A 21,720-nucleotide genomic window follows, 5' to 3' on the forward strand; every position below is an offset into this window, starting at 1 on the left:
TTTTTTTCCTAAGGTCTAATACTGTTATGTGACACATTCTGTCTTTTAAAAACTATTTGTAAAATTTCCTTATACCCAGCAGATAACTGCAGCAACTTCAGGCCAACGAGTTACATAAGGGTAGAAGTTCATTGTTATGTAATTAAATTTAATGCTGTGAGGTGGAAAATCTAAGCGTATAAGAAAACCTGCAAGCTACTAAAATATATTGTGCTGCTACGTAGTTGACTAGCCATGTCGTTTATGTACAGCAGCTTTGTTTTGGAAGAACAAGGAATGCTTGATAGATTACAATAACAATTTTAGTTCTATTTCTGGTGAAGGGGTCACTTCTTCTCAGGGGAAGTGGGTAAATAAACCTCCTCTTCTTACACTTCAAAATTTATTTAAATGTGTTTACTTTGGTTTTGAAACAGATGGATATATTTATAAGGTAGTTATTTGATGGATGAAATGGTTGGACAGTGGTTTTGATACAGCGGTTTTGGATACGTTTTACTTTCTTTCCAATCTACTTGCTCTCTGGTTAGATCTGATATTATGTTTAACACTTTGTAATCTACCCTGTGGCTGAGGATATTCACTGATGGAGAAAAATTAGTTCCTTTCCGTTGTGGCTCTGCAATCTTGTCAGCTGCAAGGCTGGTCAGGCTGCACGTTTTGAGAAACTGTTCTGATCTCACTTGAGATACATAAAATGGCAGGCTGTATTAGAAAGCTTAGGGGAGCGTTTTGATACATGATGTGCGAGAAGTGACTCCAGGGTTTTACAGTGGAAAAATTTTCCAGGGATCTTGTTCAACATAGTCACATAAGTCTTCATGGGTGATTCCGAGTTTGTGGATGTCTGCTGAGATCTCTCTCAATGAGAGGAAAAAGTTGGGATTTTACTAAAATTCCTTGGTCAATCTAAGTGCAGGACTAGCTTTCAATGCTGTGATTCGTCTGTGTTTCAAGTATGCTTTCAGACCATCTCTTTCAATTTTACGTGCAGGAGACATTCTGTGGCTTTCTTATTGGCAGAGACTGCCTGTTACTTAACAGCTATTTCATCTTGTGCTACTAGATACTGTAAAATGTTACACGTCACTGTTTCTGTGGCGTGTGGCACTGTTCACCTCCTCCCAACTGCATCATCGCTTGCTTCTGAGATTTCAAAGTGCAGCTTTATGGCAGATGGGAAATCAGAAAAGAGATGAGATGTTATTCTTGAGTAGCTCATGCTTACCTGTTACCTGCCTCATCTATGTTGTTGGCATTACTTAAACATGTATACAACAGCTGCTTTTTGAAGAGTATTAGCATTGAATAGGTGACTAAGATTTAAGGCACATGGATCTTGCTGCTGATCCCAATTGGAATTCTTACTGAATGTTTGAAAATTTAATTCAGTGGTTGTTTTCTACCTGGTTGGCAGAACTGGGAAAAATTTAGGTGTCTCAGCTAAATTCTGGCTCACAGTCGAGGTAGGGGCAGTCTTTGAAGCAACCTCACCAGTGCTAGGCTGCTTACTGGGAGGGCAGAAAGATTGGCAGTTCTTTTAGCAGCCTCTTGTTATTCCTAGCATGCATGTGAAATGAGAAGAGGATTGGGGCCACAGCAAGCTTGTACGGTCGGAAGGAGTGCGATGAACAAGTGCCTGCAGTTTGGTAGCGGTAGAGGAGAAAAGTTACGGTGAGAGATTGGAAGAACAAGAAACCACCAAAACAGTGCAATCTCAGGAAGTTTAAGGACATATGTATGTGTTTGCCAGAACCGCCAGACATTGGGACAGTTGCAAACTAAAACACAGATGGAAGATGCTCTGTGGCTTTGTATGAATACAGTGAAACTTTTTGTAGGAGAAAGCTTTGCTAATCACCACAGAAGACCGTGAGCTGCTCAAGCCAATGCAGTCTGGCAAATTTTGTGGTTCAAAACTTTTAATGAACATCGATGTCAAATACCTGCTAGCAAGTCTGAGGCTAGTCATCAACCTGAAGATGTTTTAGTTACATTTGAAGAGCACAGTGCTGGACAAAATGTAATGTGTGGAAATGAATCTAGTCTAACAAGGAATACCTCTGTTAAAGTGAGAAAATGCAGCTCGTAGAGCATTTGATTTGTTTGATCTTGGAAGGACTGCATAATATCGTGGACCCAGCTGAGACTGTGGATTTTAAGTCTGATTTTTAGAAAAATGTTTACATGGAAGGAAGAATGTGAGAAGTGGAGTGTGGGGATTGAACAAAAAGAAAGCTTGTGGGTGAGAAGCAATGAAGACAAATCAATAGGAGTTTGGAAAGAATATGGGTGAATGTGATGAAGATAACATACAATAGAGGGGAAAATGGCACAGTGAAAAACAGAAGGAAAATGGATACACTGATGCGTTTCAGGAAGAGGAAAATGGAAGGCACATTAGCTTTAAATTTCCTTAAAGATTTCTCCATATAGCAATGTAAATTGCAGAAAGAACAGATTGGCTAAAACTGCCTTCTGTACCACTGAACACTCGTGATAAATCCCAAAGAAAGTAAAAAAAAAAACCGGTATTTAATGCTTTTATGCTGCCATATGGTTAACCTCTTTGGGAGGAGGGAGGGGGTAACAGAAACAGGAAAGAAAACTTCCTTTATGTTTTGACTATCATTTATTGGTAATCAACCAATACCTTCTCAGTGAAATGAAAGTGGTGGAGAACAAACCAAATTGGTACTGAGAGAAATTCCAGTAAAAGAATGGAAGACCTCATGTACTTCTCAACACAGTCTGATTTTAGCACGGTTTTTGTGTAAGCCCATTGATCTGTGCATAGTGCTTGTTGCTGCCACTTAGCCTCCTTCAGCAATACCTCTGACCTACTTCTGACTGTACTTCTGACAACAGCAGATGCCCACACTTATCTTTTTTCGTTTGGAAATGCTTTAGATTGTTGTACGGGTAAGCCCTGGCATTTTTCCTCTGGCCCCAGGGATATGTGAAGTATATACTTTGTGGTGGGTAGGGAGGGTATGCTTCCTCTGCTCAGCTCACTGCATCTTTTACAAATTTTTGAGTTGTCTCTTATACCAGAACTTGTCTGTTATATCAGTTATACCTACTTCCAACAGCTGGGGTTTGGACACTCAGTGCTGTGATAGTGACAGCAAGTCAAGCTTTTTTATGAGAAAGGCTGGTGAGAATGTTTGGGGTGATTATTGTGAGGTTGATGCTGTTTACTTTGGTATGGAGAAGTGTACGGTAGTTACTGTAGTGCAAGTATTTAAGACAGTAATATTTATTTGCAGCAGATAATATGTAACTTGAATTCTGCTAGGCTCCAGTTACTTTAGAAAATTGCCATCTGGTCCTTCATACCTCTCAGCTTAATTTTGTATGCTTTAGAGGGTTGCAGTTACATCGGAGAACTACCCCCACCTCTTTGTTTTTTTCTTCTTTTGGTACAGTGATGAACAAACTACTGTTGTCTGAAAGTCTTTTAAAGCCAAACCAGTTTCTCTTCTTACTATTAGGTGAAATAGCCTCAGTCTTTGTGTTACTAGCTGCTACATCTGTGGCCAAACTTGTATTCTTACATTGCCTATTTATTTGCTAATGTACAGATCGTCTTGAAAACTTTAGCACTCAAGACATCATGTGGATTTTGAATGCATCCTGCAAGATTTTGATTCAATAAATGAAATGTTAATATGATAACCTGAGATAGTTATAGTCCTGTTTCCACTTATTTCATGGAATTTAAAAGGGAATCTGTTTTCAGTTTCTTCAATCAGCTCACTTGCATTACAAAAGATAAGTACCACTTGGCATGACTGGACTCAAAAGTAGATACTAAAATAATAACTTTATAATAATAGTTGAAATTCTTAACACCTGCAGTGAGAGAAATGGGTGTTTTCCCCCAACAAACTGAAACAGAGATGAAAGCTGCCTGCAAATGTCACTTGTAGCCTTGAAAACGTGAGAGTATTCCAGTATCTTAGGTTCACTTATTACCTCATTTTTTAATAGCTTTATCTTGCTGACTGAAACCTAAACAGTCAAATTAGTTTACCTTCTTGAAGGTGTGTACTTGACTACCATTTGATATGAATGGAAGCAAATAGAATAAAGGAATAGACCTCGAAAGGAATGAGGGTATACCAAGCATATGAATGTATATACACATATATATGGATGTGTGTATATATAAAAATAATATAGATAAAATATCTGAGTTCTTGCTAAAGGTTTGATCATTAGAACTATGTTTAAATAGCTCAAAGAAGCTTGTTAAAGAAAAATGATCCTGAATGATGTATCAGTCTCTGAAACTGATCTACTGACCTTTTTTTTTTCCTATTGAACCGCATATGGCTTCCACTGCCTATACTTTACATGAGCAAAAAGGCATCAAACATCAACATTTCAGAGCAGATCCAAAGACCTTTTCAAAGATTAAAATTAAACTTTTTGAAGACCTTATCTTTCTGATGTACAACAAATCATTCCAACTGGCACTTCAGCAAATGAACATCTTTCTATACCAGAAAGCCTTGAATAACTCTTTTGCATTTCTAAATCGTATTAACACTGACCCATGTAATGAAAATGCTGCATACTGGCTGATGAATGTTGTGTGTTGACTAGCTTATAAAATGGTTTATTTGGGAAAATTATCTCTGAATTTAACAACCTGTTTCATTTCAACATCTGCCATGAAAAAGATTTCCAATATAGTATGCGAGACTAAAATATTGAATTACAAAAAAAAAAAAAAAAAATCCACAATCTATTTGCTTTATTCCCTTTACTGGTGGTTTTTTTCCCACCTTTTTCCTGTTTGTCCCTGCCTCCATCTTGGAGTGACCTAACAGGCATTTCAAAGATACCTGATTTAGGCCAGACCTGGACACTTTCAACAGATGCATTAAAGCAAGGGAGGGAAAAAAAAGATAAATTGGGGTTTTGTGTGAAGAAAGTAGTACCAATGGACCACTTGATTTCATTGGCACAGATCTGTGGCTTAAGGGTTTGAGGGATGCTTCTTGGAAATGTCACATAAGACTCATGGTACAGAAGGAATGGGGAGAAAGACAGAGAAGTTGTGCAGTGGGAGAGACAAGCAAAGAGAGGGGAGGTGAATGGAGAAATAACTTACAAAAGTTACTCAGTTCTTCAAAGGCTAAATTTATTTTTTATTTTTATTCTTTAAAAAGCTTGTTTATTTGACACATTATGGTTATCTGACTAGATTTAGTAAGAGAAGTGGCCTTTCCTTTTTAAATGGCATTCCTTTGCAATTCCAATTTACATCCAAACCATTTTGTAAGTGTTGCTTACCAGTTGTAGTATGTATTGCACTGGTTCTTGCATTGTGTGGTGTGAATTCATAAGAGGTTTCAAAGGTTGCGACAGACTGTCTAGCCTGCCCTGTGTTCCTTGTGTGTAAATTTTGATGGTTGTAAGTGTTCCATAGTTTTATAAATTATTAGTTTGATATTTTCTGTGCTGCATTATGAAAGATTTTGCACATTATTGAAGATTTAACAAACTGTTCTTAAACATAGTCCTCATAGAAAGAATATATTTGAATTTGCATGCATTTATTTACTGCATCCAGTTTGAAAGAACTCAACTAGCCACACTGAAAAGACTGTATTAAAACATAAAATAACTAAATTCTATGAGGAATTAATAAAACTCATGACCTTGCAGTAGCAGGTTTTGATAGTGGGAGGAAAATAAGCCAAGGAAAATGACTTAAGAAAGAGTATGCTAGAATAGCTCTTTGAATGCTGGGTCACAACAGGCTTTTTCCTGTACAGGCCCCAGAAACATTTCTCAGCCTAAGCTGAACTTGTGTTTATTTAACTTTACTCTGGTATTTCTTCCTGCTTCTGAATTTATCAATAAAATCTGGTTTTATTTAAGATAACTTGTGTATGTCTTGGATAAAACAAGCAAACAAAAAAACCCTCTAGTTTTTCCTTTGGGAGTGTGAGTAGGACCGAGACAGTTAATGGCCTTGTGGTTGGGCAATTCATGGAGAAGTTTGAGAGTCTCCCTGGACATGACCACAGACTTGCAAGAGTTATTGTCAACAAAGGAGAAGGTAATGATAGAAATATTGAATGTGTTGGTTACAAAGAAAATATATGTCTGTAATGTGGCTTTAGTCTAAGTTAAACTTGACTTTTCAATATGAAACATTCTGGATCATGTTGGGAGCAGGAAAGGTATCATTAATGTGCTGTTTTAGTTTCCACATAGCAACTTCACCTTTCCTATAGGTTATGGCTTCTACTTTTCACTCAGTAAGAAACAGGAATTATGTTAAGATCCTGAATATTAAATGTTGAAAGCCAATTGAACGCTATACACTTTGTAAAGCTGCTAATATTTCAATGTTAGGGCCAACTGGATTTTTACACAAAAAACTTGTCTTGAGCCATGTCACTGTAGGGCAGAAAATGAAGAGTTGGCTGTATGGCCTGCTGATACCCAGCGAGAGACATGCTTGCTTTAAATAGTACATGTGGAATATCCATAAATCGTATTTCTTAGATTTCATAGGAAGAGATTATTATTTAGTCTTAAAGGTGCCAAGGGGTTAAGACAAATCTGAATAATTGAACAGCCTGTAAAATTCAGGTTGGGAGGAGATTTTCAGGGCAGTCACAGCTGCAGAAAATTCTGGCAACTTCTCCTGAGGAGAAAAATATTCATGTGATTTCAGGTTTATGTTGCTTTAAGGGTGGTAAGTACTTCAGTTATGAGCCCATTTGTAACAAGAAATTCGTGTTTTAAACAGGAAAAAGTGTCTTTAGGGATCGGAAGTTCCCTGTGTCAATAGTAATATTCACAAAATCTGCACGCTGCCCATCTGTTAGTAGTAAGATGGAAAACCCAGCAGCATTAGTGTAGCTATACTTCACTTTTTGGCACTACTTAATGTGCTTGTTATCCTTGTGACAAGCAATGAGTCCTGTTGTACTTAATCATGCGCAGACACAAGTAGCAGGTAGTCTTTCTGCCCCAAAGACTTTCCTGTCTAACTAGATAAGGCCACTGGAGAGGAGGATGCAATGCACAGAGTATCTGATAGAAGATGTTATGTTGGTTAAATTTTTTTTTTATTTTTTTTTTTATTTTTTTTTTTTTAGGTTTGGTTAGGAAGTGGTAAGTCAACTGGGATGAAACCCTGAAGGAAAGAAGGCAAGGCTAGGTGCTGGGGAGAAAACCATGCAAGGGTGCTGTTGCAGAGTACAATTGAGGAAGGAGCAGTGGGAAAGAGATTCAGAACAAGCAGCTGAGGAGCACAGGGTTGAGGAAGTCGTGCCAAAATCTGGTTGCTCTATGCTCGCTGCCTTGGCAGCTTCTGTAGCTGCTCTTGCTGTCTGGGGTTTCTGGTTTGTTCTTCCCTAGCAGTATTTGTTTAGATGGTATGGCTGGGGAAGAAGGAAAAAGCAACACCTAAGTTCCTGCACTTTGAAAATTATGTCCTCCCTTACATATGTTTTGATATAGGACAGTCCAGTAAAGAGGAATTGTCCTTTTTGAGACCTTTTGGGGCTTTTTGTTCTTTTTATTTGCAACAGGTCCTTAACCTTGCCATAGTCTTGCCTCACTCATGCCTGTAATACTACAGTGCATGTATCAGTCCCCACCTTTGGAGCTCTATTCTGTTGTTTTCACCCATTGATTTTTTTTTTTTTTAAGTATTCTAGACTACAAAAGCACTGGAAATGTTGTGTTTCTTTTTCTAAAATGGAATTTCAAGTAATTTATTATACTACCCTATCTCTGAATATATTTTTGCCACTTCTGCTTTTTTATGCTGCTTTGTGAAAGACCCCATAAGAGAAACAACTAAACAGATGGAAAATAATGAAACAAGCAAGCTTCAAATTGCCATCAAAGTACATAATATAAATTAGCTAAGGCTAGACATTTTCTTAAGTATATTTTACAGTATTCCTAAGTGTTCATTCTGACAGTAATATCTAAAATGCATTATGTTTATGTGCTGCTAAAGGATCAAAAATACCTAAATGAAAAATAGCTCAATTACTGAGTCACTTTTGATTTGACTGCTAAAGTGTATTGGGGTACAATGTAGCCAATCAACCTGTCTGTCAGCTTGAGGCTTCTTTTCCCTGTAGAACCTTTAAATAGTTTGAATATTCCGTCACTTCTGTTTTCTTTTTTTAGTTCTTAGGAATTCTTTCTTGGAAGTTGTGCCTTAGCACAAATAATCTTTTGTGGTACTATGCTGACTTTGTACTTTCTTGTACTGTGCAGGAATTCTGAAATATGATAAACTACTGTGTTTTGCAATGCATGAGATGCCTTTTACCCTACTGTGTAAATGGAGATACACAATTATGTATATGACCTGCCCAATAAAGTATGTAACAATTAATATGATAGTTGAATTCAGACCAGTTACTTAAAAAAGATACAACCTTCTCTTTCGGTGGTCACTTTGAACTTCAGTGTGAGCCTGATTTAAGATCAAATGAGGACAGATCCAAATCTAGATATGAATTACTGCAAATATTTGTACCTGTAGAACAATATCTGTCGCTTAATAGCAAGTTCTGTTGATTAAAATTTTATATTCTCTGTTTGGTATTGGTTCATATGTTGTTTACTGTAGCGTGTCTGATAGTTACTAATATAGATCAGCAGCCATGATGTTTTTACATTGCAAAGTAGAGAGGAAAAAACAGAAATACAGTTGTGGTCAGATGATTTAGTCCACTAAAAGTTGACCAGGACACACAAAATTTGCTGAAAATCAAGAAGTTGGTCAAGTGAAGCACATTACGAGTTTTGTCTTATCAAGATTTGTATGTTGGAAACGGCAAAATAACAGTACTGTAGGATTTCTGTGAAAACGTACATTATTACTACAGATTCATGAGGTATCATAGTCTGCCAAAGCAGTGATTACTTAAGAAAAGGAAAAAATATTACAGAGTGCTTTCAGGTATGTCATAGAAACAGGAGGGTCAAAATACTGCAGGAAGCAAGGCAAATTGGAAACATGTTTGAGATTTGTTCTTAAGATAAGCTATGGGAAAGTGGAAGGAATAGTCTCAGTAAAACCAGTGACCATGAAAACATACTATACATCATGGTATATTATGGTGCTGTGTATGTGGAATTTCTAATGGCAAGTGAAATCTTTATTGGTATTTTTGGGCTGTAAAGATGAGTAAATGAAAAAAGGATAGAATAGCAAATAGTCTTAATGAGATGCAGACATATTGGGGCTATGAAGAAGCCACTCCTGCTAATTTTTGTCATGTAAGCGTAGAACTGCTTGAACAGAGACTGTGTAAAGAAGGAAGCGTGCTGCTTGTCATGCCTTATTACACATCAGAGCTTTTGCCATTGGATGTTTCCTGTAATAAATCTTTGAAAAGTGTTATGAAGAAACACTGGAATAAGTGGGTGATGGGCAGATAATCAGGTGTTTACACTGCAAGGAGTTTAATAGGTCTTACTATATAGGCTTGTTAGTTGAACATTTTGAAATGGGTCATAGCAGAAGCAAAATGTAGCATTAGCAAGGCACTTGCTAGTAGCAAGGGTGACTGTTCAAGACAATTTAGAGCTACAATTCTGAAAGAGAGAGAGAATTCTGTTGTTTCAGTGGTTGTGAAAATCAAGATGACGTGCATTTAGTGATGAACTATGAAAAAGACTACTGATTAAAGGTAAGGAAACAATAAAGCTTGTCTTTACTGCTGTAAAGTCATATAAAGAATGCAAATTATTTTACTGGAAGTAATCATTACAATTCAAACTGAATAATTTTTAACCACTTTATCTTTGAGGGATTGATGGAGAAGCGCGTCTTCTGCATAGAAAACACGGTACCTGTTGTTAATTTTAGGATTTCTTTAATTGTACTTTCTTCAGAGTTTTAATAATGGTTACAGTCCTGCTTCTTGGATTCTTGCTCTTCAGTTGTTAATATGACAACCCTTATGCTTCCTGTTCTGAGGCACTGCCTGAATTTGTGCCAGTGCAGTTGTAATTTTACCCAATCTTCATCCGTTTCCTTGTTTAATGTTAACGTCTACATAAACATTATTTAGTCATCAATTACATTTTCCCATTTTATTGTTTTATAGTGGCAAATTTACCATGTCTTAGAAGTTAATGAATGATAGATCTAGAGTTTGATGTTTCCCAGAAAGGTGAGGAACATCAGATAGCAGCAGCAAAGTTTTCCTGTACCCTGATGTACATGTGGGAGGCCAACTTAGTAGGTGTAACTCATATCCTTGTTGCTAAGGCTTTCAGTGATGGTATATCAGTATCGATGTTGCTTTTGGGCACATACCAGGTGAACGTTGCTTTAACATGCTTTTCAAATAAAAAATTGAAGTGTCTGTCCTGGTAATTGCAGCTGCATGAGAAACAGTTGCTTCTAATAATGTATGGATAATCTTTAGTTTTTTAATCCACAAGCCCTTTACCTGTAATAGTCTGTTTTTATCTGTCGGCTTATTTTAGTCTCGTGTTGTTGGACATCGTAATACAGAACAGACTGGTAAATTGCAAAAGTGATTTTGTTATGATTTCTTTCGGCTCATGATGGTGGTGGTTGTTGTTGTTGTTTAGGAAACCTGAATTGACTGACTCTGCCTCTCTGCTAGAGACCTTCAAGTTTCTTGAAAATGCAGCTGCAGACTTTAGTGATGAAGAAGATGAAGAAGATATTGAAGGAAGAGAGAAAACAATCATTGATACTGCAACAGTGAGTGGAAAAAATAATTGAAAAAGTTACGAAGAACAGAAAAAATGAGGTTAATGAGATGCCTATATGCAAAGTATATCACTGTGTATGTACACGTGCAAATCATTAATGCATCTTTATGATGGTCTGTCCAAGCATGTGTGCATAAGAGGAATTATATATGCATTTCTGAGTTTGTGCATACAAGTTAAGCTTTGTCATCTTTATTGCTTCAAGTTTGCAGCGACAGATTAAAATTTTTTTAAATTGTCTTTCTACTATTCCATCCTGCCCAGTGTTTTTGATATCTATTGGACAAAATTTTTAAGATAGCAGATGTCCTTTTTTTACAATTTTCAGATAGTTTGGAGGTATTGTTCGTAACGTTACATGTCAAAAATGCATTGTTTCTTGAATATTTATATAAATGTATTGATATTTAAAATTACTTGTAGAAATTTATCCTTGTAGGGTACAGAACTGAAATACCACATTTCTCTTTAAATAGCTTGTGGAAGGAAGAACAAGTATAACTGGAAAAACTCTGACATGTGATTAATGAACTTTTTTGTTTGTTTATTCAGTCAAATACCTGAAACTCCCTCATGATCTATACTTTGCTATATGATTTGGTCATATGATCACATAAGATAGATACATACAATCAGTACTCAATTTTATCCTCTTCTTTTCAAAGTTAATATTTATTCAATGAGTTGCGTTTCCTAACAGTTGAAGTAGATAAGAGTTATGAGGGACGTGATTGTTTCTATGATCAGTTTTAAGAATGAACACTTAAAAACCCATCAGTTTTAAAGAGGAGCTTTGTAAGCTTGTTCCTCTCATCCATGGGCTGTGACCTAATGTCTGAGACTCTTCTGTAAAATCATCTGTAATACAGTATGTTCAATAAGTCTGCTGAAGGAATGAAGCTTGAAATTTAGAATTGCTTCAGGTTTTGAAATTGGCTCATTGTATTTAGAGGAAACAGTCATTCATCCTCATGAACGATGGGATGTTGGCAGATGTTCAACTATTGGATATTGAAGTCTTCTCAGACTTCTCAGACCCTTCACAAGGTGCCACGTCAAAACGCTGTGATGAATGTAATTTTTCTTTTTCTGTAGAAGTAAAATTTATGCTACAGATTTCATGTATCATGGCATCAGCTCACCTGTTAGTCAAACAACTGTAAAGCTTTTAGTCCATTTTGATCATTGAAGGAAAAGTAAATTTACTGCATTTCTGTATGCAGAAAGCATACAGTGAGGTCCTTCATAAAAACATGTATTTGTTCTTTTACCAAAATTTGATAATTTTATAATTTTTTTTACCAAATTTGCTTTTGAATTTGAAAGGGAAATGCAGTTTAAACATGGAAGTACCATGTTTAAATAACTGAGAATGTATTCAGGATGGAATGCTTTTTGCTAAACCTAAGCAAATTATCTCTTGTCAGTTGGTTTGGGTTTTTTTTTTCCCTAGACTTGTCTTTTGGTCCACATGTAGAGTGATTTCAGGGATGTGAGTTTAAAACGCTATTTTCAGAGAAGCAGAGTGAGTTTGGTTTTGCTGAAGTCCCTTCTACAGCATTCTGGGGATTTTGTTTGTGGGTTTTGTGTGTTGCTTTTTTTTTTTTTTTTTTTTAAAAGCTGTATTAACAGAAAGTTTGTAATTCTCTGGTATAAAAAAAAATAGTGGTCTAGGTCAGTGTAGACTTACTATCCAGTGATCGATTATTGGTGTTCGTGGGAAGAAAGATCTACAGACAAATTTCATTTTGACTTAGAAACTTGAACAAAGTCTGTATACTTATTCCAGATTTGCTTATTAATGTATACTTTTCTGCTTCTTTAACTTCCTGTTAGGATTTTGCATAGAAGACGAGATGGTACTGCTGGGTATAAAGATGTGCATGTAACTTGATTCAGCTTTTTTGTCTCCTTCCTGACCTTTCAGATTGTAAGGAAAAGAGTGCTATCTGACAGCAGTGAAGACAGAGATACAGAAGAAGCTTTGAAAGAGTTTGACTTTTTGGTTACCTCTGATGAAGGTGATGGGGAATCAAGAAGTTCAGGAGATGGAACAGACTGGGGTAAGGAAGTTTAATGGATTGTACCAGGAGGAAAAAAAAATGTGCTAAGAATATATTGTGACTGATTGATTGATTGAGATCTCTGTCATGATCACAGCACCTTTTGAGTATTCCTGCAGTAAATAATTGGCAGACTGAAGTCCTCTTGACATAATATTCTCATTTTTCTGTATACTACTTCAAGGATTCTTCAAGGTTTATCTTTTTGGTCATTATCTTTTTCCTTTAATAATAGGGTAGACAGAATTTGAATTTTATGAGCGGAATTTCAATGTGTTTTCCCAGTGACCCATGCTAATGAAGGGCTCTGATAAAGTTGTATTTTACAGTTATGACATGAAAGTTATTTGTCGTCTTTGGATTCTCCCACTTTGATACAGAGAGTAATGTGAGTCATAAAGACTGAATTAATTGTACTCTTATTGTGTGTTAGCAATCTGGGCAATATGAGTTATTCAGTTGGTCAAATTTTCTTTTATAATTTATCAGAAGAATAGATCTTTACACCCCCTAGTCATTAGAGAGACATTTCACAAACTGTTCTCTGTCCTTTGAGGTTTGTGTCCTGCAACCCAGAATGCCAGCATCCACTTTACCTTGACATAATTATTCCGCATAAACCCACTGCATAGGGAAGGGAAGAAGGAAGAGAACTGGTTAAATATCTTGATGGGGAGTTGTTTCTTCCTTAAGCTGCTCTGGAAAGTCTTAAGCATAAGTGGACACAGAGGGGAGATGAATAGGAAGTAATTGAGCTTTATAATGGATCTGAAACCTCGACAGACAAATAAGCCATGGGAGCTGTGGATCTCACATTAGCTAACAGCTCCAAGATGCTGTATTTCACTGAAGCCATGTCCAGCTCCTGGCTGGACTCCAAATTATTGTACAGTGTGGTGTAGTCTCTCTGCTTAAGAGGATGTGCCTCAATATCGTTAGATACAGCAGTCAGTATTCTGTTCACCAAACAAATATAGGAATGTTACTCTTTTTTACAAAAAATATTTTTATTAGGTTGTTCTGATACTTCTCGTTAATATTAAATTTTATCCATTTATGCTTGATAAGTGTAGCTATTGCTTGTGTCACTGAAAAGTTAGTATGCCAACAGGAGCTTTTTTGTTCTCAAATTCACACTTCTGGTTTATTTTTACTTTCATTGATGACAGCTGAGTACAAATGAGCAAAAGTCTAACACTGAAAATAAATTGTCATGGAAAGTAGTAAGTTTCATTTCTAGAAATACTAAGGGGTTTTTTGAGTATAGACGTTCATGTTTTTCAGTTACTTGTTTCACAACCTGTGTCTTTTATTGTAACTGTATATAAGAATAAGCTTCTTCAAGGAACTGCTGTTATGAATCACTTTGATTTAAGTGAAACTGTTAAGTGTAGCATGGAAGAGTGATGTTGTATAGTGAGGATAGAAGCAAACAAAGGAAGTCCTTGCTTCATTTTGGATCCCAACCACTACTGATCAGTTAGAGTAATCTGTTGAACCCATTTGGCTTGACAGGTCCTCAGAAGAGTTCAGGTAATTTTTAAACTATAAAGCTCTTGCACGGTAGTAGTTCAGGATCCACTTGTGAAGTTGAACAGAACCTGTGGGACATGCAGGAAGCATCCTGGGACAGTCTGTAGAAGATTAACGTATTAAGTATTTTCCTGGCAACAATACAGTCTAATATAAATTCATTTAAACTTTTTGTTGGAGGAGAGCAAAAAATCTTGTCTAGGCAGGGAGGAAAAGCATGATTAAAACTTATAACCTGGTCCCAGAAACAATACATACTTGTTTCTCTCAAGCATGATTTTCTCATACCTCTTTTCAGTTCTTCACGCAATTTGTGATCATTCGTGGTACTTATTTGGGCATGTGTATTAAGAGGACATGACTTAGCCCACAGACCATTGTTTTAGAGCCTCTCTCCAGCTTATTAATACCTCTCTATTTTCATAGCAGCTACAAATAGCCTAATGTCTCAAGACTTCGAGTGTTGATTTAATCTGTCACTCCTGAGTATAGGATCATGACTGAAAGGGGTGAGAGATCATCTAGTCCAACCTCCTGCTCAGATCCATTTGCAGCAGGTTACTCTGGCCTTCTGGTCAAGTTTTGAGTATCTTCCAAAAAAGAAGTTCCCATAAACTCTCAGGGGCAGTATTCTGGTATTTGACTGTCCTCATAGTAAGAAGTATTTTGCCCTTCTGTGATGCAAGTCTAAGCAGAGTCTGTCTCTGTCTTCTCTACACCTGCCCATTAGGTAGTTGTAGGCAGTGCTAAGATGCCTCTTCTGCCATTGCCGAACACTCACAGTAGTCTCAGCCCCTCCTTGTAGCTCACCTGCTCCAGCTACCTTAACCATCTTAGTGGCTCCCTGGACTTGCTATACTATGTCAATAGTAGGTACTTAGCATTACATTTACAAGGTTTCCCAGTATAAGAAATATTATACTGGATGCAGTGCTCAAGGTGTGGTCTGACAAGTGCCAAACAGAGGGGAGTAATCACTTCCCTCACCCTGCTCTCTATGTTCTTGTTAATACAGCCCAGGATAGGATTGATCTCCCTTGCTGCAAGAGTACGTTGCTGACTCCTGTTTGATTTGATGTTGATGGAGGATCACTAGGTGTTTTTTAGCATAGTTTTTCTAACAAGTCAGTCCCCATAATAACCCATGTCTGGTTTTGTATCTTCTGTCCAACCATAGTCACTCCTTCAGATTGTGACTGATAGGGTTCTGCTTCCTCTATAGACATTTAATACTCTTTCTGCATATTAGTCTGAGGATAAGTTTATTATTGTTCGTATTTTAAAGGGTCTAGAATAGTTTATTGATGTACAAAGCAAACTTGGTCTGAAAGGAATTAATTTTTAAATAATAAGGTTGAGATTTTAATGGGGGGAAAAAAGCAAAAAGATAACGCATGTCAAAAAATTTTGTAGCTGTAATGGTCATGAAAGTAAATATATATGAGGAAAAGCTGTATTACCTCCCTCCTCGCAAATTTTTTGTTTTAAGCTGCCTCAGTACACTCTTTCTGTATATGGAAAAAATTACTTAGAGTTTTGAACTCACATAACACATTTTGTTCAAAATTTCCAAGTACCATACTACTATTGGAAGAATACTTCCCTGTATCATGTCGCAGGGGAAGCAATTTGAGAGAGATGGGTTGGGGTTTTTTGTCGTTTTTTTTTAAAGTGGGGATTCTTTTTTTTCATTAGGCATGTTGAAATGTTTTGTGTATTTTCTCAAAGACTAGTAACTCAGGCCTTCCAGTTTCTGTGAAATTTCATGGCTTTAGTGCTTTAAGATTTTATTCAAACCTTAGTGACATGTATACTGTGTTCCAAAATGATTTAAATGTGTTGCTGCTTTGTGTAAATGACAACATAGCACAAAGGCAATGAAATGAGAATTTGAAATGCAACGCAACATCTGAGTTGTAAAGTTATGTTGACCAGTACCATAGCTGCTGCTTCTAAATGTAATAATTCTTTCCCTAGAGGAAAAAAAAAGCTGAAAAATATGTCCTGATTTATTTTAAAGTAAATGTGGCTTACATTTCTGAACAGCTATGTGCTTGGTTATAGAAATTAGGCATGTGAAATTTCATCTCAATTTTTTATTAAGAAAATTCTGAGCAGTAGAAGTGGAATGTGAGTAGCAGTTTTACAGCTTTCACAAGCTTGGTGCTATTTCTGTCTGTTTAAAATAAAAGACAAATGCCGTTGACAGCAGCTGTTACCTCCTTCAGTGGAGATCACTTGGTGACATTATTGAAAAAGGATGTTTCATTTGTTTTACTTTGTTTAGAAAAGGAAGACCAGTGTCTCATGCCTGAAGCCTGGAATGTCGACCAGGGAGTAATAACCAAACTCAAGGAGCAATACAAAAAGGAGCGCAAGGGGAAAAAGGGGGTGAAGAGTAAGTGGAAAACATTGCACCTTAAAATCATAAATCTCACATCTTTCACACCCTTAATTCTATCTCTCTTTCAATGTTTTCCTAAAATTACTTACTCTTTTACTTTGCTGCTCCTGACTGCTTTCCTGTTCACCAGTTCTCAGGGGTTGAAATTAATGACAGTCAATCAAGTTACCTGATAAATAGGTGGATTAGATATAACTTCTTCCAACCAGGTGTTGGATTAATTAAAAATTCTTGCTTTGAGCATGGATTATACTTGTGTTATTCAGAAACTTAAATTGTAAAAAGGCATTGGTTTAATAGTTCATGCTTTAATATAGAAGACTTCAGAACCCTTTCTTAGCTGGAAACATGCCAGTTTCACAGGAAGAGCTAAAGTCTGGTATGTAAATTAAAAAAAAAACAAACAGAAACTGTTTTGAGTATCCTATTAGATGACAGAGGGAGAAAACAGGTTAATTTCTACCCCTGTTTATACTTAACATTCACAACATGAAAGTCATGCTGTCATCCTAATTTGTTATGCAGGGCTCGAAATAGGAAGCAACTCTGACCATCAGTTTATTTGTAAATCACAGGATTTAATTATTGACTTTCATACCTGTGGGACTAGCTTTTTAAAATGTTGGGTATTGTTATCCAAACAAAAAGACTGTGATCAGTATCTGAAATACAGTTTCTAGCCCTGTATTGTATTTTTTGTTATATTTCTTGAAATACAAATCTATTTTGTAAAATCGATGTTTTTTGATAAGTAAGCTTTAAAATTTTTTGAACTCAGATGAAGTGTTTAAAATGAAACACTGTATTCACAGCTATATTTCAAACATCTAGCCATATTGAGAATTCATATGTGAATGATGTAAACTAATAATACTGCATGTAGCCCAGTAAGAAATTTGAGGGATGTTTCTCTCTTTATGGGAAGATGCTTATGAATACCAAGAAAATTCTCACTTCTGGAGAGACATGCGTAACGACGCAAAAGGCGTCAGATCCTCGCATCATTGAGGCTGACTTGTTTTACTTTTTGTATTGATACTGTGATAAGCTGCTGCTCAGCAGTTGGTTATGTTGCTGAAATTATGCTATCAAATACACAAACTAAACCACTTTTTTTCTTTTTGATGAAAAAAAGTAAATCGTTGCCGTACTTGAAATTTCTCAAGTGATATTTTTGTCATCTTTGGAATCATTTAAGTTACCGGAAATAAATTGCAAGTCTGACAAGAAGCTGAGCTGGCCAACTAAAGTATTCATGATTCACAAAATTGACTCTAAATTTCTTTATAGTTAAGATGGAGAGGGCATACCAATATATGACTTCAGTGAAATTGATTTTTGTAACTTGTCTGTTATTTTTAAAATACACAGATGTGCTGTGTAGTTCAGGGTAAATAGTTGTAGGGTTAACTTAGCAGAAATTATTTAATCAAACTGTTGAAATTATATTCTCGAACAGCTGTTGAGTGCTTTTTATTTTTGATAATAAAACTTAATATTTAATTGTTAATATAGACATAGATATTATTGGAACATGTTTTATATATTTATGAGAAAAATTCCTCATCTAAGGCAGCACTTGGACATCTAGTGCTCCTTCATGAAGATAACTACTGCTCGGTACATTTACAGTACCTTTTGGATTGATTTGATTGGTTTGATCTTGGGATACCAAATGGTTTACTGCAGTACAGAAATTAAGCATCTTTCCATGGACAAACCATCGTTGGAAGGGCATCAGTGCAGAAAAATCAGGAAGAATCACAGCGTGTTTTCAGCTATTCATGATATTGCACATAGTGAAGAAGAGTGTGAGGAAAGAAGTCCAGGGAAAAAGAAGGGACTAAATATCTTGACATTAAATTGTACAAAGTTTGTTTCTATGACTTTAATCTCATCATAAATGGTGCTTAGACGCTGAACTGCTATTAAGTAAAATATTGTTTTTATAAATCAGATATTACAGTAAAACAATCTTGCAAAATCCTACCTACTGTTTTCCTGAATCAAGTAATATTTTTGTGACGGACAAGTTAAATACAATTTAGTTTATTATCAGTCATTATGGTTAGGGTGGACAAAGTAGAGTTTGCAACTGCATTAGTAAACTATGATTTTGCAAGGCTGTAGTAAACACTCCTGTGAAGTAATAATAGAATCATAGAATGGTTTTATGCGAGAATACATATATTAGAGTACACTTCTGTGTTAAAGCTGCTTAAAAATAGCTGTATTATTTACTGGTCTAGGAAAAAACATAATGGACTATGGGTAAGACATTTTCCCATTCTTAATTAAACTTACAACAGGAAAAACTACCGAAGATATGTTTCAGCCTCAATCCTATATAAAACAGTCAAAACAGGGATGTGGGAAAATGATGGAGCAAAGCACAGGTAAGTGTCAAGAAGGGCATGGGTCTTCACCATACGTAGCTTCAGGAAGTAGGCCAGTGAATCCAGTTGCATTTATATTTTTTAATATAACTTTTTGGATTATATAGTTCACAATACTACACTACTGCACAAATAAATTTAAAATAATCATGTTGTCATAAGAATATGCTGCACAAAGTACCTGATGCACAAAGTTTAAAATATTCACAAATGTCAGCTATTGTTTTGGAAAAGTAAATATTCTAATAATCAGTGTGACTCAGTTGGAGGCATTCTTCAGCATCCCATGCAAGTAGCAGTATGAGTTGATAAATGTGGGGAAAATTGTGCGTTCACAATTCTCAGTTGCTTCTATCACTTTCTTTTCAAGAAATTCATTTCATGCTGGATGATTAGTTACTGATGAAAATAGTTGCTCATTAGTTTTTCTGTGGTAACGTTATAATGTAGGGTAGGATCCATTGTTGCATGTGCTGTCGTAGCATATCTGCTGTAAGTCGTGCCGTCATGAACTATGCATAAACCATTTAATTTTTTGTTTTTTCTGGTTAGGGCCCAACAGGTCAAAGCTGCAAGATATGCTTGCAAACTTGAGGGATGTTGATGATCTCCCTTCATTGCAGCCATCTGTTGCACCTTCTTCTAGGCCCAGTAGCTCAAGGCTCATTGAACATGAGATAAACAGGACGGATGAAGGTAAGTATTAAAAATGTGCATACACCTTTGTAAAGGGTAGATGTTTGTAGTTACTTCTATTTAAAGATCATTCTCTAAGACTGTCCAAGCACTTTACAAATACTGATTCAGCATTATGAGTTCTGTCTAAGTGTGATAAATGGCATTTCCATTCCTCCCCTCTGGTCACTATTAGTAAGGCCAAGACGCCTACCTAGGTAAAGTCTTGGCTGAATACCGTTGAACATTTGGAACTTGGTGGATATGAGGATCTTAAGTCACTCGCTTTTGTTTGTGCTCAGGCCTGGCAGTCAAGTGTGGAACATAAACTCTCAGGACATAAAAACATCTGTTTTCTCCCCATGAACATAATTTTAAATGTATGTATATGTATACATATATACACACACATATGTATGTGTTCTTTTTTTAAGTGCAAAGATACAAGCTCTGCAGGTAAACAAAAGGGACTAGGTATAGCTTTTAAATGCATGTGGTGATTGTGTAGTCAATCATACAGAACAACTTACAGCTTGCCAGTATGTTAATTTCCATAATGTGTTCCAAAAATTAAAAAGAAATTCTCATAGCAGCTAGTCCAAGTATGGAAAACCACACATCTTTGCAATGAGGCATGTGGTTACCATAGTGTTATGTCTGAAAGTTGCTAAGTCATCTATTTGATTCAACATTTGAATTGCTATAATATGCAGCACAATAAAATAAATATATAAGGCTACATTAATTTGTGGAAGATCGTATCATGTTCTTTATTTAAATGGTAAATATGTCTTTTGAAAAATGAGCAAAACACGGGTTTCACTTAGCAGTCTTTCAGTGAGCATGAAAAGTAGGTTGGCCAAGTTATAATTAAGATGCATAAAAAGCCCCGGCGTGTGGCATAGTTACCAAAGATCTCAGTAGTTCTATTTCTTAAACACTCAGTGATTTTCTTTATGAAAGAAGGGGGTAACTTAGCAACACTTTGAAAAGTGGAGGAATTTTTTGTTGAATGTTTCCTTTCCAACTTTTCTCACATGTACTGAGAGCCATACTAGCAGAGCTCTATTTTCATGTCCTTTCCAGAATGTGTTTTTTAATTCAGAGACTCAGATGGACTCTCACAAAAACAGAAGAGGACAGCTGAATAATAATCAGTCCATCAGAGTTCACTATTACAAAAATAAATCTGAGACTCTATGATATTTTTGGCATACAGGTGGTTTTTTTTTATTCTAGTAACTTTTCAAATTTGATGTCCTATATGTATTGCTTGTTGAGTGGAATATTACATCCTAAGTTCAAAAGAGAGAAAAAGAGAATGGTAGTTTAGGCTTCAGGGTGAAGAAAGTAAGAGATGTTTGTGATTAAAAGGTAATAACTAAGAGACCTAATCAAATGGCAGAGCTTGAAAGGCTTTTATTTGGTTGTAAAAAGTAATAGAAAGCAAAGAGGACACTCAATAGAGGTATGAGTGTGGAATGGAAAGACCACAGGAAGATTAGCTTGCTTTACACTGGGCAGACTGGAGAGGAATTGAATAGCATCTGAACCTGATGCCTTTGGGACAAGAGGGAAGCAGCCTGAACAGATCAGGCTATTCATTGTAAACCACAGTTTGCTTGGTTTTAAGTTGGTGTTGGTGCTGTTAGACTAGATAAGATGCTGAGAATGAGATAGTTTTTCCTTTCCACTCTCCCTGGTAGCAACAGTATTTGCCAAGGCTTGTATTTACAATGGAGCTAAAAGGGGAAAAAATTGTAATTTACTGAAAAAAAACTTGTAATTTGAGACAAAAGGTGTATAAAATTGAATGAATTCTCTTGTGTCCAGAAGATAACACATTTTCATCTATTCAGTCCCCCTTTTGTGATGTGTAGACTTGGAGAGCTATTGTACA

The 21,720-nt window shown here is 36.2% G+C and overlaps 1 protein-coding gene across 2 annotated transcripts in view; it reads left to right on the top strand.

Moving 5' to 3' along the window:
- Nucleotides 1–21,720, top strand: part of STRN (striatin, calmodulin binding protein) — a 64,363-nt gene that overhangs the window by 27,638 nt on the left and 15,005 nt on the right. Inside the window, exons 6-10 of one of the 2 annotated variants that reach the window (XM_010581215.1) lie at nucleotides 10,603–10,738; nucleotides 12,677–12,812; nucleotides 16,633–16,743; nucleotides 19,059–19,145; nucleotides 19,698–19,841. In XM_010581215.1, coding sequence (XP_010579517.1) covers nucleotides 10,603–10,738; nucleotides 12,677–12,812; nucleotides 16,633–16,743; nucleotides 19,059–19,145; nucleotides 19,698–19,841 — 614 coding nt within the window. The remainder of the gene's footprint in view (nucleotides 1–10,602; nucleotides 10,739–12,676; nucleotides 12,813–16,632; nucleotides 16,744–19,058; nucleotides 19,146–19,697; nucleotides 19,842–21,720) is intronic. The other variant, XM_010581216.1, reaches the window with a different exon arrangement.

Source organism: Haliaeetus leucocephalus, unplaced genomic scaffold (genome assembly GCF_000737465.1).
Source record: "Haliaeetus leucocephalus isolate CR32 unplaced genomic scaffold, Haliaeetus_leucocephalus-4.0 Scaffold752, whole genome shotgun sequence".
In the NCBI taxonomy this organism is placed as follows: Eukaryota; Metazoa; Chordata; class Aves; order Accipitriformes; family Accipitridae; genus Haliaeetus; species Haliaeetus leucocephalus.